We start from the raw sequence: 17,947 nt of genomic DNA on the forward strand, positions 1-17,947 counted from the left end.
AGATGTTTTTTTCTCTGTTCAAATATTTTTAGTTCCCAGGGTGACTCCGGCTCGAGTGAATGGTGGTGGAGGGGGACGTTCGGAACTCGTCATCACTTGGGAGGTAAACTGAATATCTTTGACATTTCTGCACACACTGTCATTTTTTTAAACATTTTTTTTCTTCAGTGAATTACAATACAAAGATTAATGCTCAAGGCCTGTTGGAATAGTCACATTTTTTTTCTCCTCAATTTAAAGCTACTTATGCTGGGTGATAAGTACTTGCAATTTCAGCATCACCCTCAACCGAATTCCTCTGCATTCTCATGGTGCATTTCATTTGGTATTAATAACTTTTTCTTGAGTCATCCCTGCGACTCATCTTATCCTTCCCCAGCCTGTTCCCGAGGAGTTGCAGAGCGGCCCCGGTTTCGGCTATGTGGTGGCTTTCCGCCCATTGGGCACACAGGGCTGGATGCAGGCTGCCGTCACATCCCCGGACGCCTCCAGATATGTCTTCAAGAATGAGAGCATCCCCCCTTATTCGTCTTACCAAATCAAAGTCGGGGTTTACAACAACAATGGAGAAGGGCCTTTTAGTGCAGTGGCTACCATCTACTCAGCGGAGGAAGGTGTGTACAACAAGTGTAGTGAGACGAACACGCACCCGCACACACACACACACACACAACGCACCACTACACTGTATGTAGCATCAGATTAGTGGTGCGTAGTGCGTGACAGTGTGCCTCGCTTCAGAGAAAATAACACAGCTGCAGCCTCCCCTTCTACTCATGAAATACACACACTAAATGTTTCCTGATAGGTTTGTTGCTTCTGTATTCTTGTTTTCTCTCTTTTTTTTTCTTTCTTTTGATAAACGTCTTTAATTTTCTATATCACATATTAGATTTGGGCAATATGTAATAAAAATTTTCATAATATGATATCGATACGATATCATGTATCCTGTTCAGGCAGCTGAATTTTAGCCCATTTGGGTGAAAGGTAGACTAGACCCTGAACTGATTCCAAGTCAACCGCAGAACATCATATATCGTATCAACAACTAACTATTCACGCTCACATTCACACCGTCACCAAATTGGAATCAAAAATTCGCTGCTTGCAAGGTCAGGTTAGTGAACCACTAACATCTTCAAATAATTTGTTATACGGGGTTTCCCAACCCCAATCCGCCCCCCCCCAAAAAAAGCGTTTTACTAGCATTTTTTTTTTTGTTACAATATGCGCTTACTGAATTCAGAGAAACAGTAAAACACCCAAACTCGATGACGTCACACTCCACACCACCAGGCCCCGTCTCCTAAACACTCATATCTAGTCCACGGACAAAACAATTCATATCGTAATTTCTGAACATATTTATGCTCACTTTTTTTTTTTTATTCAAATACATTTACAATTTGCTGTGTTCATGTTTAAATGTATTTAAATCATCAAAACTACATTTAAAAAAAGTTATTGTGTATTTTCACCCATTAGCAGGGATGCGCGTAAGTGGTGTGCAGGTGCGCATGCAAACTTAAAAACTGAAATATTTAATGCGCACTAGTTTCTAGTGCGCCACTGCACACTTTGTTCTCTGTACTCGGACAAAGTGTAAGGGGAGCCAAGATGTGTGCTTCTTTCATTTCACTTCCACAATACTCTTTACCCCCTCACATCCCCATCATAGCGCTGCAATGTTAGAAACAGCTAGCGCTACTGTGAAGTCGAACAAATTAGCCCATGACATGACATTATTTTTCCAAGGTAGGCTGGCGCTATAGATAGGGGTGCGTTGGGAAATAAGCTCCGAGCGTGCTCGGAAACCAAAAAACACTGTTGGAATGTGCCGTTCATTTATTCAGAGTGCCACAAAATAGAAGTGCCGGAGTGCGCTCTGGCCGCTCCGACATGGTGTGGACAGAGCATCAGGCAGGACGAATGGAAACTGTAGAAGAAAAATGCGAGGGCTGTGGGCTAACCTTATCATTAGTCGTGTCCCATGAATACAACTCAAAAAGGTTAGCGAGTCACTCTTTCTGAAGGTGGTGGTTCTTTAGCGGCGCTAGGTCTGGAGCTGCTCTGAAGTTGGCGGTTGTATTCATGGCATTACTGAAACAGAGTTGTTCATGTTTACTGTTGTTTATATGAAACTTATGTTTTTTAATTCATCGGAAGGGACTACACTCTACCTCTTGCAACACGCCCACTCAGAATCGTATTAGTGCCTCAGATGGAATTTCTGAATGCACCCTAGGTAGATACGGCAAAGCGAAGCTAAGCGACTGGGGGCTAAAGACCAGGCACATTTTTTTTTAATGATTATTTTTTTGCATAATAAAAATATTAATGGTGATAATAAAGTGGTTAAAGACAGTCAAAATGGGGCAAAGCAAGTATATGTCTGGACCGTCTTGTTAACATTTCAGAGCCCAGCAGAGCGCCAGGGAGGCTGAGGGCGAAGAGCATCTCAGCATCTGCCGTGGAGGTCACCTGGAAGCCTCTGGCCTGGAGCAACAACCGCAGACGCATCTTGGGCTATGAGGTCAAACCAGCACATGCCCACACAATAACAATTGTATACACAAAATTAACAACTTGAAGCGTTTTCTGCCTTTTTTGTTGACTTCAATTAAACACACACTATTTGTTTATTGATATACTGATGACAGCCATCCTTTATCTTTTCCGGATACAATTCAGTATGTAGCTGTTAGCTATACTGCCTATATGTGAGTTAGAGTTGTAGGGCAATAACGTGTAGTTTTTGTCGTTGTGTGTTTTTAGTTGCAGTACTGGGGGGTAAAGGAGAAGCAAGAGGCAGCCAGTGTGATTAGGACGGTGGGGAATAAGACTTCAGTGCACATCAGGGATCTGGAGGGCAGCAGCACCTATTTGATATCTCTGCGGGCTTATAACAGCGCTGGAGTGGGCCCACAGAGCAACATTGTCAATGTCACCACCAAGAAACCTCGTAAGAATTCCTTTTATAACAAAACTGGGAAAACATTGCGTCCAATGGAGAGTGTGGGTTTTCTTTGTATTTTTTTTTCTCCTGGGCACGACCTGTCATGTTTTATGTGGAGAGTAGGAAAAAATGTGGGTTGGAAAAATGTTATTGGTTACAACTATGTCTTATATTGTTATTTTAGATGACAGACAAGTATCTCCTTCCAAAATAAAATACAGTTATTCGAAGAGCCATTTGGGAAGTTGAAACAAACATCGAGTCTGAGACCCTGCACACAACCTTTAAAAAAAAAAAAATAGAAAAATAAATTTTATATATATACATATATATATATATATATAATTTATTTTTCTATTTATCTCTCTCTCTATATATATATATATATACACACAACAACAAAACAATATTGAAGGTGTTACACAATTGATAAATCGGTAGTTCATACAGTTGAATTTTACATTGATTTGTTATGTTCCCTTTGATTCATTACTACCTCATGTTTAACTGTATTAATCTTGCAGCTAGCAGAAGTGAAAATCATCCACCACCTTCTGTTCTATTTTGTCAGTTTATTATGTAGCTAATTTAATGGCCCGTCTCCTCCATAATGCAAATTATGCTTGAAGAGGATTTGGCAGTCAGTGTTGGGACACACTGTGCATGTTGTTTTGACAAGATTTTGCATGTCACAAAATGACTACATTACATTGGAGCTATCACTGTTCACCCTGATGTGTTTAACAGCTGGTTATCTTATACGTTACATTTGGACTGGGCAGTTGCTTGATAATGTATGTGTATTTCTATCAAAAAAAGCAAATAATAATCACAGTGTTTTTTGACACTTTTTAACTAAAGAGTCTCGTCACGTCATCCCTCTCTAAAGCAAACAAAGCCTACTACTTCTCCACCACCTGAGTCACTGTTCAACTGTTAATGAGAAATATCCTTCAAGCTGAGTTGCTTCTTGACTTTAATGTTTATTGATTGGCTGCCTTGTTGTTTTTATCCCCTCACTACCGCCTCTTCTCTTCTCCTCTCCAACATGCTCCCTCCCACTCCAGCGCCCAGTCAGGCCCCCGTCAAAATCATGTGGAACACTTCCAACTCCAAGGTCATCCTGCACTGGGACCAAGTACACGCTCTGGATAATGAGTCTGAAGTTACGGGTTATAAGGTAATGAGTGGAAAGCCGTGCGCTTTACCAACAAGGGAATGAACTCAACACTACTTCAATGGCAATTCAATGCAGGCAGAAGCGTAAAAAAAAAATGCAATCGACACAGTCTGATTGATCTCAGTGGAATTTACGGGCATGAAAAGAGCTGATTGAATGAGGGAGAACCCAGCAGCAGGTGAACCCAAAGACAGACAGGAAGTAAAACGCAAACAAGGGGGGGAAATATATCATTCGAAGATGATAGGAAAGACACTTGAGTGTTCTGTTGACTCATTCTGCCAAATGCACTATACTGCATTGACTTTTTTTTTTTGTTATTGCGGTTGTCGTTTTCTGTGGTGTAAAAATGCAATGCATTATAATGAGAATTTGCAAAGGGCACTTCTGCCAATACCTCAATAATATAATCAGTGAATACCTGTCGGACAAAATTGCTTTGTCTTTGTCTTTTTGATACAGCTCCTGTATTGAGCCACATTAGAAAATTGATTTTTGTTGTGATATTTATGGTAGTTTTATATTGTGACAGGCAGAACTATTAAATGTTCATCCACTAGATGGCAAAAGGTACGTTTAACCCGTGTATCTACCTTTTACAATTCATGCAAATACAGTAATCCCTGGGGAATATGAACAAGCCCTGCTGCAGCAAAAAAAAAAAAAAAAACAGGACTAATTCATATCCTAATTTTTTTATTTTCATTATTTTTTACAATAGCCTATATTAATAATTTACATTGTAAATACATAACTAACTACAATTCCAAAATTGGTCATCATAATTTCAAACACATTTGACATAATTTCCCGTTAAAAATAAATGGCTGACTGATGATTTTATTAAAGAAGTTGTAGGCAAATGCTCAATGACTATATGTACTTTCCACTATCAACCCAGGTTTAACCGACCTCCTGACGTACTCAACAAAACATACTTCTTTGACACTAAGCTATTTTCATATTTAGACAGGACTTTGGCTGCATCTGGTCACGTTTTAGGATGTTTCAGAAAGAGTACAAACTACTGTCAATGAGTAGGTGAATTTTTCAAAATCTAATTGTGTTCAACTGACAAGCTATGAGAATCTGTGACAAAATCATTATTATTTCTGTTTATACATTTCTTTATCTATTTTTTGGCTAATTTTGTTTGGGGGTGTGCCTTGACATTTTTGCAATGTCACTTTTCTGCCGTGACTCAAAACGTTGGGTAACATTAGATTCTGCAGGTGTTCCTAATGAGTTGTCATTATAGCCTTGTCATCAGTCCATGTGTTTCATTCTACAGGAAGGAAGGTATCTGACATTGTGCTCATCCCATAGGTGATGTACAGCCAGGACAAACACAGCCGTCCCAGTGTGGTGGAGACCAACACAACGTCCTTAGAGTTGTCGCTGCCCGTCAACGAGGACTACGTCATCCAGATTAAACCTTTCAGCGAAGGCGGAGAGGGCATCAGCAGTCGCCAGATTACAATCCCCAAAATAGCAGGTTGAACAGTCTCCTGATACATGACACATTAAACATGCAAACAGAACATTTACCGTCACTGTTGCTACATCAGATGGAATCGTATAACCGGAAATGTACAAATGTTAAGTGCATGGGCAGATTTTTTTTTTTTCAAACAAAACATGATAACTGCCCTTAAAAGCAGCGCTTCAGGCTTTTGATTTCCCTGCAAATCTAGATACAGTATTGATCACTCAGAATATTCCGGTGTCTAGTATTATCAGGGAATCTTAGACATCCAATTGGTTCTTGAACTGTTTCTTTTTGAAAGATTCTTTAAGCAAGAGTGTAATCAAGCTGATCTATTTACAATTTCAAAGGCAGCAGTACAAAAAGTATTCGCTAACGTACATTGAAGGACGCCATGTAAATAATGTGCTGCACCTGTTAAGTGTTTTTGTTTTTTTTAACTAATTCTTTGAACGTCTGGTGTCTCTACAATTATGCTTGGCACAATAGTGCCACCTACTGGCTCAAGTAACACACACATATGCTTGGTTATACTTGCACCATTGAATGAGATCCACGACAGAAGATGGATTAAAAAAAATAAATTAAGCAAAATTTCCCTTTACAAAGATGCTAATGTTCAGGTCCATTCGTCATGGAGGCGTAGTATGTTTAGAATTGAAAGGGGTGCGCTTCTGGTAAATTTCTACTGGAAGCTGAGATGGCTAATTTTGGAAAGGTAACATAGGTTACATTTTGACACTTGGCATTGTGCTATTGTTTTATAGTGTCTGCTGTATTGCGTTAGTATTAATTGATGATAAATTGTTAGTAATTAAATTATATATATATATATATATATATATATATATATATATTTTTTTTTTTTTTTTTATTCCAGGTACTGCACTTTGTATGCAGCAATTATTGTTTTTAAAGTGCTTTACAAACAAAGTTGAGATAAGATGAGAAAGTTTCCAACTCTGAAAGTCCGCACAATTTTCTTACCTTTCTAATATTTCAATTTTTTTTAATATTACTTATTTACATGAAAGGGGCAAACTTCCAGAAGCATCTCTCAGTTTAATGTAAACTCCAACCAAGAAACTAAGCACAACCTCTCTGAAGGTGTCAACCAAAACTCAGGGTTCTGTTCTTTGAACTTCTATAGAATTAGAAATTAGAAATCCCTTTATTGTCATTGTACTCAAGTGTGCAACGAGATTAGAGGGCTCCCCTCTCCAGTGCAATACAACAATAATACAGACAAATATATAAATTAGATAAATAAATAAGAGAGTGCAATGGAATTTAGTACTGAATAGTGTATATAAAAACACATCACAATGCTGTTCTGCAAGGTAGGGCTGTTCTCGTGTGTGTGTGAGAGTTCAGAATGGAGATGGCTCTCGGAAAGAAACTGTTTGATGACCTTTATACAACACCTGCATTATATGTTATACAATGTTCAGTTGTGCCAGATGTGGAGTAGCAAAAGTCCCATCATCCATGTGTTTGTGTTTTTTTTTTTTTTTTTCCAAGACTCCATCGCCACGGGAGTCGCCTCCTCAGTGTCCTCATCGCTTCCTTTGGCCAACCTTGCCGCTGTCATCCTCACAGCAAGGACGGTGCTATGACCAACGTTTGCTGAAAGTCAGCGGCGCTGCCTAACATGAAGACAATGAGCAGGTTCAAGATAAAAGGCCAGGGAGCCTCGTCTCCACTTTCACCTGCTTCCCACCCGAATGTGTCTTTTGTCCTCTTCTAGTTGCAAAAAATGGATTTGTGAAGAGCGCGCTTCATCCTTTGTTAAGGAGTCATTTAAAGAGACTGGCCCTTCAAGAAAGCACTTACAGGACAGGAATTGACCTGCAGCCTTTCTGGATGTTTTTTTGTTCTTTCCTCACTTCTAATATATGGATAGTGTCATGTATTGGAGGGTTGTGTGTCGTGGACCTTTCCTGGATTTTCTTTCTGGCATATGGGGACAAGAAGAACTTTTAGATGCAAAACGGAAACGAGTGACATTCTAGTTAAGGGTGCTTAATGATAAAATTCCTCTTGCTCCATTTAGACTGTGTTTTGGAACAAAAAAAAAAAAAAAGAATAGTTGCTGATCCCGGGCAAAACAAGGTAGCCCGAACTTTGACAAACTCCAATTTGGGACCTCCGTGACTTTACCTGGATCTTATTGATGCTTTTTTTTTGTTTGTTTTCAGGCTGCATCCCATCAGCCATAAAACAAAACTGGAACCAAAGTTTTGATTCATAGACATGACAAGACCAAACCTGCTGACGGTGCGAGCGCTGATGAATCGATGTCTTACCTTCCTCCTTCATACAGTATTCCCTCCTCACCAAGTGCATAATAACGGCACGCTGAGAGTTGTACACTCGATGTATGGAATCCTCAGGTCCCAATTGAGCCTTAAGTCTTCTAATTAGGATCCATGTTGTTGTTGTTATTCGGCAATTCCGTTCATTTCTGCTCCTAATTTGTTTCTCCATGTTGTATTGTGTGTTCTATGTACTTTGGGCAATGCAAAGTTATTTACTAAAAATTGATTATTTGTCGTTTGCTTTTATCAGATTGGGATTAGCAAATTTGCTGACTGCTCGGATGGTTCAACAAGCTTTTAATAAACATGATGCCCTTTTCCTCCTTAGTCCCTTGCTCTTAACTAACGAAAGTTGTCTTGGAATGTAAAGACATGCTTTCCTGGTTTTCATACAGCCAAAACTGACTTGAAGCTGCGTTCAACTCTTTTCTTTACACAGGAATTTCACAATATTAAGAAAATGTTAAGAAAACACCATTGGAACAAAAAAAGAAATTGAGCGATACAGTATGCTGTGCTATGTCCCTGCCCTTATGTGCAGTCATTTTAGGATGTTTGCTAAAAAAACAATTCTGAATAGAAATAAAAGTTTCCCAAATGTCCCCAAAATGTGTTTTCTAGCGATACTGTACATTTCTTCTCATACAACATCCAACAGGCCAGCCAGAGTAGTTCTAATCATTTGAGGCAATCTCTCATATTTAAATCATGTCATTGGGATATTTCTCTCATGATGGATTTCATTTTAATATGTTATTCCATTTCTGTATACAGAATATATTTTCTTTGTTTAATGGAAATGTTTTTTTTTTATTCAGTTACTTGTTCATCTTAATCCTTTATTTATTTTTTTAATATTTTATTGAATTATTTGATTTGGAGTGTTTTATATTAATTTATACATTAACATGTCAAATTTAGTCAGTGTTTTGTGCCATTTCTGAATGTAAATTGAATTGCTATTTACTCATGCAGTGTTGTTTTGAATCAATGATCATATTTTCATAAATGGCCTCAAGTGATGCATGTACATGATCACGAATCATTTGGATTTACGTTTCTCCAGCCCCTAAATTTTCTAAATTAGGGCTGTCACGATTGAGTATTTTTAGAATCAATTATTCTATTAATTACTCGAATAATCGGATAAAGTTTCATTTTGTATTAAAGCGTATTGCAAAACCATTTTATTCCCCCATTACTGTTTATTAACCATTTTTGTTGTTTATTTGGCATTGTTTAGTGAAAAAACATTGAAATTGATTCAGTAGCTGGTTTTGTCAATGTTTTACAAAGTAATAGCAGAAGGACGACAGAAATCTGAATGATTTAAACAAATTTACATTGAACAATGCCTCTGAATGATCATGAGATGATTAAAATAGTTGGTGATTAATTTGCCAATTGATTGGTTGTCAATTCAGTCATAGATTTTGAATCATCAAGGTCATGGGTTATATAATGGCTGTAAGAGTAGTTGATTCAACCTGCGATGCAATTCTAAAAACAAATGAAACCTCAGAGGAAGTCAAAATGAGGGAAACACCCTCAAAGGAAAATGGAATGGAATTCAAATGGCCCCTCTTCAGAAAAACTTTGCTGTGAAGTAGGAGTCATCATTATAGTCATGAAAGGGCATGTAACGGTACACCCACAATTTTGTATGAACATGAACACATTTGCTAACATTCAAAAAGAAAGATAAATATAAATATTTTATTTTTACAGAACAACATCAATAGGTTCTCTTTTATTTTCAGTAGAATTTTAATTGTGTAAGTTTTGACAAGACATAAACCCTAATTATAAGTCATACAACCTTCTAAAATGTTATGTTCCTCATTAGACCGAAGTGCAAATGGTATCAGTAAATTTTGTGTACAAATTTGCAGTTGAATTTAATCTCTCGCCTGACTAAGTGGTGCAGGCAGCGTTGGTTCAGGTCCCATGTGAGCGTGAACGAGTAGTCTGAACACAACTGACTTACTTTTTGACAAAGGAAAGCTGCTTTACTCATTGCCTTCAAATTCAGCGCAGGAGAAGCAAGTTTTTGAGCAAAAGTCAAGCTAAATTTGCAGGAGAATTTCAGAGGCCACTTAAAATTATGCTGGAGGGCCACGAGTTTGACGTGTGCTCTAAATCCCGATAGTAAAGCAAAGTGCAGTCAAGTTCTTGTCTTGTTTATTTGTTTGAGAGGAATGCAAGTACAGTGTTCAGCAAAGACACGGCACGACTTGACGAACTAGTAGAGATGAAGCTGCGGAGGATGGAGGAGTGCAGAGGGTCCCAAATTCCAAAGGTCCACAACATCTGCAGTTGCTCGCAGGTGGAAGAAGCACGTTTCAGACTCGTGTGCTGGAAGATCGAATATGATTGACGGTAAGGTGACAAACTCACGTGCACAAGGCTCTCTTGCTTTAGGTGGCCGGCGCCCATCGAAACCATGGCAACTAGTTAAGGTCTTCACTGACCTCGGCCGGATACAGTAACTACAAGGTACATAACTGCTTTGTTTTTGGTCTATCTTCCATTCCGTTAACGACACACAACGGAGCTACACCACACATGTAAATGTTTAATACCGCCCTTACCTCTTTACAAAAAAAAAAAAAAAAACTTTTTATCAGTCACAAGATACAACCCTTTGCACAACTTCTGGATATGAGGACGCATGTCTTGAGGCCTTGTCATCACTCTGGCACTTCAGTTATTATATTTCTAGTTGATACAAAAAAAAGGTTTCACAAACCTCATCCCATTTTACCGATAAGTGGCACATTGCACGTCTGTGGGGTCGAAATAAATTATAATCAGTGCTGCACGTTGCAAGATAAATAGCAACAATCTTGTTGAAATGAAATGATGCATAAATAAACCGTGGAACTGCAACAGAGTTTACTCTGTTTTGTTTTGCATTTTGTAGGGGAGAAAAATGCATATTTTTCTGAATCATATTAATTGTAAAAGCATACAGGGCAGGGTCAGTCGTGATAGGGACTATATATTATATTAGATCTGAAATCTCTGTGTTTTAGGATTACATACCACATGTAAAGCCACACTTTATTTCAGTGTGCACTTTTCATTTCCCGTCAGGAAGTTTTATACGACACAACTCTGATTCGAATTGCGATTAATTTGACCGCTGTTGTTTCTGTCGTCACAATCTGCAATTACAACCTGTTGCCTTGGTTTAAATGCATTACTCATTTAAAGCCAAATAATGCAAAGATATGCATGCAAAGATGATCTCACTGCTGCAGAAGCCCAGTAATGATGTTAATCTACTCACAAATATGCAGTTGAGCTCCTTAGGCTGGGAAAAATGGAAGAAAGTGGACCTTTTTTTAAACATGGTGGACCACTATGTGAAAAGGGAGTGCTTTAGCAACTCCTGATTTCTATACCCAAAGGCAGAACTAGTTTTAAATGTACAATCCATCAAGTTGCAGCTCGTCACATTCATACACACCACACTACAGTACAACCCAAAACTCCAATAAAACGTTGGGTATTGAACGCACCACGAGAGGGCGGTGTTGTTCTTTTCCATTCAAAGCTCTCCTCAATCAGTGCAATGCCGATCGGATAGTAACTATTTCTCCATTCCGGTATTCATGGAAGTTATTAAATGCATTACTAATTAAGAATCGTATACATTAGGGGTTAGGGAACAAGGTGTTCTACTATGACATTACCATCTCTTGATTCCTTTTGTAAAATGACAGACAGTGGACAATGGTGCCACCATGGCACAAAAATGAACAGTCCCTTTGAAGCAGATGATGGAACATTGTTGGATTCTTCTAGGGCAAGTTAACCACTAATCTTTTCCTTTTTTTTTCTTTGCAACCATACCCTGAAAGCATTCTGGGTCGCATGAATGAAAATGCGTTTCAACAGAAATCCGAAAAGCAGAAATTGGATTAAAAAAAAGAGTCCTGTTTCCACTGAGGGCAGGGGCACGGACGGGGGTGCGTGGTTGCTGTCAACTGGGATGATGGGTCACAGCTTCTCATCTCAGGAAATCAAGACTGCAGGGGAGGTAGAAGAGAAGTACAATTTTAAAGATAAAACTAAACTAGCTTGTGCAAAAGACAATAGCATATCTGTTATTGCCATGGCCCGTCAGGACACATCATGCTTTATTTTAGCGCTAGCTTGCGATGGTACATATAGCGGTACCTTGGTTTAGAAACATACCAACGAATGAATTTTCTACATTACTCGATTGTTTTTGCTTTGTGCTGTGAAGTCAAATTTGAGATACTAGCGAGCTGGCGGTCAAGTCTGCCCAGTTCTTTCCACGGGGGAAATTAAATTACAGTTACTTAAGAGCTCGGCCACTAAATGAATTAAATACATTGAGCAGAGAAGGACATTCCGTGCCGTGGACGGAACAATTTGTCTGCCTGTCTCTTTTGTATATGTATTGTAAATGTCTATAATCATACCTACATGCTGTTGTTATAAAGGACGCCATTCAAGAGTAATAACTAGTAGTGGCAGTACAACACAAATGAAGCAAAATATCTGCTGCTGTTTTTTTCTGACTAAGGAATAAGGACGGAGGGACGAAGACGGACGTGTGCCCAAGTCACGGACAGAGGGCGGACCAGCAAAATAGGGCAATGTACCCATCTATGACAATTAGGTACGACTGTATTTAAAAAAGAAAAATGTAGTTATAACGATTGTATGTGACAAATTTGATCTAACAACCCCAATGTTGTAGAGTCTGACATATTTTTATCGCATATTTATTGCCATTGTGAAACTGGCTTGATTTAGGGGCACATAAGTGGTCTCCCACCGCTACCTAAAACACACACACAAACACATACTTAAAGCCATTGCCCAGAGACTCAAATATATTGGTCACTTGTGAAGTTTGCATTTCATCATCAAGCCGCTACCTGCCACCTCACAGTCGACATCAGAAGCAAATGAAGGTAACTCTGGTAGCCAATGCTGTTATCGGTAACAATGTTGCAGCTATGCTTACCTTTAGCCTTTGACATAATAGTGCTTCGGTTGCTGTGTCAAAGCAGTTGTTTCGCTCTCGAATTTTGTCCAGCTTCAATGTTTTTGAACTTCAGTGATGGAGTGGTCGTTATGTAATTAACAGAAATACTTGCAGAATTGGGCAGATTACTCAAGCTTTACTTGGTTGTGTAATTTCACATTTAATGAGTAGGCAGGGACTCGACAGACTTCCTTGATCAGATGTCAATTTCTTTTCGGACTATCGTCTTGCATGCAAGTTTTAAAGAGTCAAGATGGCTTCTTGTACCTCTGCTCCATGCCGTTCCTCAGTGGATGATTCTGTTTCCCTGACAACCACCGCCTTGGTCACTTGCATGTCTGGATGCTGCTGCTTGGCCTCCTGGATTGCGATGGCCAGAGCCTGCCAGATCAAATCAGATGCAATGTTTTTAAAGAATCACATCCCTGACTTCAATCTTCTGACAGCCGAGGCTTGCAGTGCCTTCTTTGCATTGCGCTTGTGCACTTTACCTGTTCCTGGTCTACATCATCATCTCCTGTGATAATGATCCTCTTCTCAATCCTGGTCTCTGAGTAGCCCCCTTTAACCGTCTGCAGTGAATTAGACAGCATATTACACAGAATGTGACACATGAAAGGATACGCTTTGTACATTTTTATTCTTACCTTGGTAACCTGGGTGGTCGCTGATGTAACATTTTCGGTGACAAGGATGGGAGACCCCGTTGACTCTCTTCCAAGACTGCCCATATGCACCTGTCGGGGGGAAAGCAGTTGTACATGTTGTAGACACGTTCCACTGCAATATATATGTATGCGTATACTAGCATGCACTTTGTCTCGACTGTCTTGCAAGTAGTTTTTTTCCACTGCTAGTGCCACCTTTGGGATTTAGCGGCATCACCATTGGGAAACCTCCACACATACAGAGTTTCAAAGTCAAGTCAAATTTGTTTACATAGCCCTGAAGCACAAATAATAATAATAATAATAATAATAATAATAATTCCCTTTATTAGTCCCACAATGGGGAAATTCGAGATTCGAACCCAGGCCTCCTGGGGAGACTGGGTCCTGAACACGGCGCCTTAGACCACTCGGCCATCCTGGCAGCCAAAAATGAGTCTCAAAGGGCTTCACAGGCTCACAGTTGACAATATTAGCGACATTCACCGATTTGAACCCCACAGGAAGGCAAGGACAATTTTGGGACTGTTATGATGTGTTTTTCAGCAAAAAAAAAAATAATTCATTAACCATTTGCACTGATTTGGGAAATGGGTGGTTAAATGGTCAACCAATATCCGAACACAGATTTGAAAGTCCTGCCTCTAATGTGTGTATACATTAAGTTGTTAAACAATCAAGTACCAAAATACACATCCTCAAACTATAAGAAAATGTTAACACCTTTTTTTCTTTGTTTTTTTTTTTTTTAATGATCAATTAACAATGCAGCGTTTATTGCCCTCGTAATAAATTTCATTGAAATGTGCAAGTGTACTTGTTGGCTGGTGCACATATTTTGATACAGTAAGTAGTTATAAACTAAGGAGAAGAGGCACGGTAAAGTTGGAGACGTCTTGCTCTTCATACTCACAGGTGACACGCTCTGTCTTGTGGAGTAAGAGAGGTCGCTCAGGCCAGTCATACTGTGATCCTGCAACAACATGTTTCACTTAAGATCCAAATTACAAAACCAATTCCTCCTCGGGGTTCAAACGTAAAATATACATAAACAGTCTGGAAATGCTTTGCACTACCTTTACAATAGAGGGCGGTATGCACTTGGGCTGGGCGATATATTTCAGATTTGGATATTTTTGACAGAAATCTCAACAATATGATAATGATATCACTGGGGGTTCAGTGAAAATTATTTTTTTTTACAGAGAAAAAAAAATATCAATCCAATAGGATGTGGAAATGTAGGTTTTGTTTATTGGAACTTTCTGACAGCCATCAACATTAACAAACTCAATAATAAATTAAAAATAATAAAATTTACATTGTAATGCAACTGTGCTTTAATGATGAAAGAAATATATGCTCCAACAGAAGTGTTTGTTGTGTTTGTGTGTGTGCGTGTGTTATCTGCATCAACGTGTGTGGATAAAGTAAGCCCTAAGAAACTTTAAATTAAAACTTTTTGGTGTTTTAGGAGCTAAATTAATTATCCTATCTATTTTTGTTGCATCCCAGGAAGCTTAAAGGCTAAGAAGGATTAGGGAGCCATGCAAACCAGCTCCAACCAACCTGATCTGTGAACTCCACTATGGTCGTTGTGACCTCTGACCCATTGGGCTGGGTCTCCGTCCTGATGTCTGTCTTCCTCACTGCGCCAATGAGATCACTGGCTTCCCGACTCAGAGGTGTGGCACTAGTAACCCGACTGGCTTCCTTTTGTGACTGCTCCCTGTCCACTGAAGATGACACCGGTACCGACCTCTTGGGCTTTTTAGGCACTACAGGCTTGGGAAGAGGAAAAAAAGCAAAATGTTGTGACAGAATACAAAATGTGCCACAACCTACTTTTTGGTTCTGAGCTCTATTTTGAAAATCACTAATTATAAAGGAGAAACCAAAAACAGGCTGACCAAATGTGAAAGAAAACAAAACAGATGTGATGTACCTGCACATCTGACCGCTTAGGTTCTGTCCGTACTTCTTCAGCTTGGACGTGCTTAACTGGAGGACTGCTGCTCGCTCCTCTGGACACAGGCGGCGCAGACACCAAAGGAGGCGACGACTCGGAGGGGCATTGCTGCTGGAGGAAGTCGATCCCGAAGCGCAGCCCCCCGTCGGGCGACAAGTCCCGCTCGCCCAGCTCGGTCATGCCCCGCGAGAACTCCTCCATGCCCGTGTGTAGGTCCGTAAGGACGGTGAAGTCCACCTCGGCCTCCAGGCTGGAAGTGGAGCTGACTGTGATGCTGGAACATTTGCGCTCGATGCCCAGGTGGGTTTCCTTCAAGTACGAGATCTCGTGGTCTTGATCGTCCTCGGAAACAGACCCCAGACGTCTCTCCCAAGGCTCCCGCTGCAGAGAGAGACCGCGTTATCTCGTGATGCAGGTCAGTGCGGGTAGTTTTTTTTTTTTAAACACAAATTTTTATTTCATTTCTGGCAGAGTGTGTTTTTCGAGAGCACTGTTGCGGTTCTTTGGGACTTTTGCATCCCCACACTTTCTTTCTTCAGGGAAGCTTTTGAGGCTCACATTGCTTTATTTATTCTCCTATGTTGAAAATTACAGTGCACCCGAAATCCACGCACTGTGGCATTTTGACTCCTTTTCATGCTCGTAGGAGTTTTGCTCAGGAGGGGCCCAGGGGAGGCAACCATTCCACGTGAGCATCTCAAAATGCATTGTGCACGCAAACAATATGTAAATAACGTTTCTACTAAATGTATTACACTAGAAATTATTTTTGACTTGATATGACTCATAAAAAAATACTTTTTGTGTAAAGATAATTTTTATGGATTAAAATATAATATATAAATATACAACAACATTGGAACAATTAACATAACTGAAACGCATTGTGTTTTCGTCTCAGGGTGACTTATTAAAGAAAACAAAACAGGTGTTGCCCCTAATCTGCTCATTTTACTCATTCTCTTTTCCAGCTGCCGTGAAAAAGCGAATGGTTTTGTGACATTTTCAGAGATTCAAGTGGGCCTTAATAGAGACGTCCACATATATTTTGGGGCAAGTTGGTTCCGTTATCTTGACATTGTTGCAGACGTATTTACGATGACTGAATGGACAAATTGTGATCGGTCCATCCCGTGACTCCCATCCAGACATGGATTGAGCAGAGCGGGCGTGGCCACATCCCTTATTTTTTTAATCATTATTTATTCATTGATTTCTCCAAAACAAATTGATAAAATTGAAAATGTAAGCTAATATCAGTTTCCTGATAAAAAATATTAAAAGATGGACCATCCCAGCTGGATGATCCATTTAACTTTTTTTTATACTTTCATAAAAATAAGTACAGTTCGTAAATGTTTTCTGATTATAACAATTAACCATATAGAAATGAAATTTAATTTTGAAAGACTCTGGACAGAACTAAAAGGTAACACTATAATAGAAATACCATCTGGATGATACACAGTGACTACTCACAGAGGAATCGCTGAGAGGTTCCTCATGAATGGCAGGTGTTGGAGGCGTCTCCTACAGAAGAACAAACAAAGCATAAGCAGAAATTAATATACAGCCAAAAATGTATCAAATCCCCAAATTCATTCACGTCATTGTACCCACCAGTACTAAAATGATGGGATTTCATTACAAAAATGATCACAAACGTTAGTAGTGACATTTAAAAAAGACTTTGCAATGCTCTGTGCTGAGTATTTGTATAATGCATAAGTTATCCATTGTTGTTTCTTACTCAGGCTGGGAAAAAAATGCACAAGAAAATTTTTCACTAAAGCAATTGTCCGAAGCATGCTATATTTCACTTCAAAATGAACTGTAATGCCATGCGCTCAACCGTTCCATTTACAAAATAATACCAATAATAATAACCATTTTCAGGAGAAAAGTATTCATTGGAAATGGGATGTGTGAATGCCTAAACCCAGAACGATTTGGCAGCTCTGCAGCCTCTGACTGTGTCTAATTGATGTTTTGAGATTGTCTCGTGTTGCTACAGAGGTGCCAAGGCAGGACATTTAGTTTCACAGCCTTACTCGGCCATTTATGAATAGATTTCGACATAGGAATGGTTGGAAAAGGCCTTGTGCTCCTTGCAACAGCAGCCACCTTTGTCATGTGAGGATGTTGGAAGGATAGAGGGGACCTTAGCAGAAAGGTCCGTGACGTTCTGAAATGACCAAGCAGATGTCAAGCTTTGCAGAGGGCAAAAAAGGAAAGCAAAAAGCTCGCTGGACCGTGGAGAGGAATTAAGTTGATCAATGGCTTTTGCTTTCTCAGTCACATGAGTTGTAAAGGATGAGGGTGTGATTCTGTGTGACTTTTG

The 17,947-nt window shown here is 39.5% G+C and overlaps 2 protein-coding genes across 11 annotated transcripts in view; one reads left to right on the forward strand and one right to left on the reverse strand.

Annotated features, from left to right (window-relative positions):
* cntn3a.1 (contactin 3a, tandem duplicate 1) overlaps positions 1-9,128 on the forward strand; it is a 74,385-nt gene extending 65,257 nt beyond the window's left edge. For 2 of the 4 annotated variants that reach the window (XM_088290233.1, XM_088290234.1), the window contains exons 17-23: positions 33-103; positions 380-614; positions 2,421-2,536; positions 2,779-2,965; positions 4,027-4,139; positions 5,466-5,634; positions 7,147-9,128. In XM_088290233.1, coding sequence (XP_088146359.1) covers positions 33-103; positions 380-614; positions 2,421-2,536; positions 2,779-2,965; positions 4,027-4,139; positions 5,466-5,634; positions 7,147-7,241 — 986 coding nt within the window. In that variant the 3' untranslated portion in view covers positions 7,242-9,128. Of the gene's footprint in view, positions 1-32; positions 104-379; positions 615-2,420; positions 2,537-2,778; positions 2,966-3,820; positions 3,931-4,026; positions 4,140-5,465; positions 5,635-7,146 lie in introns of those variants that run through there. The other 2 variants (XR_015842509.1, XM_088290236.1) reach the window with 2 other exon arrangements.
* A 979-nt stretch (positions 9,129-10,107) lies between these two features.
* Positions 10,108-17,947, reverse strand: part of LOC148340228 (band 4.1-like protein 1) — a 41,564-nt gene continuing 33,724 nt past the window's right edge. For all 7 annotated transcript variants that reach the window (XM_088290538.1, XM_088290541.1, XM_088290539.1 and 4 more), the window contains 8 exons: positions 17,086-17,136; positions 15,583-15,987; positions 15,207-15,422; positions 14,551-14,610; positions 13,617-13,706; positions 13,461-13,541; positions 13,237-13,350; positions 10,108-11,977 (listed from right to left, as the gene is read on the reverse strand). In XM_088290538.1, the coding sequence (XP_088146664.1) occupies positions 11,972-11,977; positions 13,237-13,350; positions 13,461-13,541; positions 13,617-13,706; positions 14,551-14,610; positions 15,207-15,422; positions 15,583-15,987; positions 17,086-17,136 (1,023 nt within the window). In that variant the 3' untranslated portion in view covers positions 10,108-11,971. The remainder of the gene's footprint in view (positions 11,978-13,236; positions 13,351-13,460; positions 13,542-13,616; positions 13,707-14,550; positions 14,611-15,206; positions 15,423-15,582; positions 15,988-17,085; positions 17,137-17,947) is intronic.

This window comes from Idiotropiscis lumnitzeri, chromosome 3 (genome assembly GCF_059441095.1).
Source record: "Idiotropiscis lumnitzeri isolate Australia: NSW breed Sydney's pygmy pipehorse chromosome 3, RoL_Ilum_1.0, whole genome shotgun sequence".
Lineage (NCBI taxonomy): Eukaryota > Metazoa > Chordata > Actinopteri > Syngnathiformes > Syngnathidae > Idiotropiscis > Idiotropiscis lumnitzeri.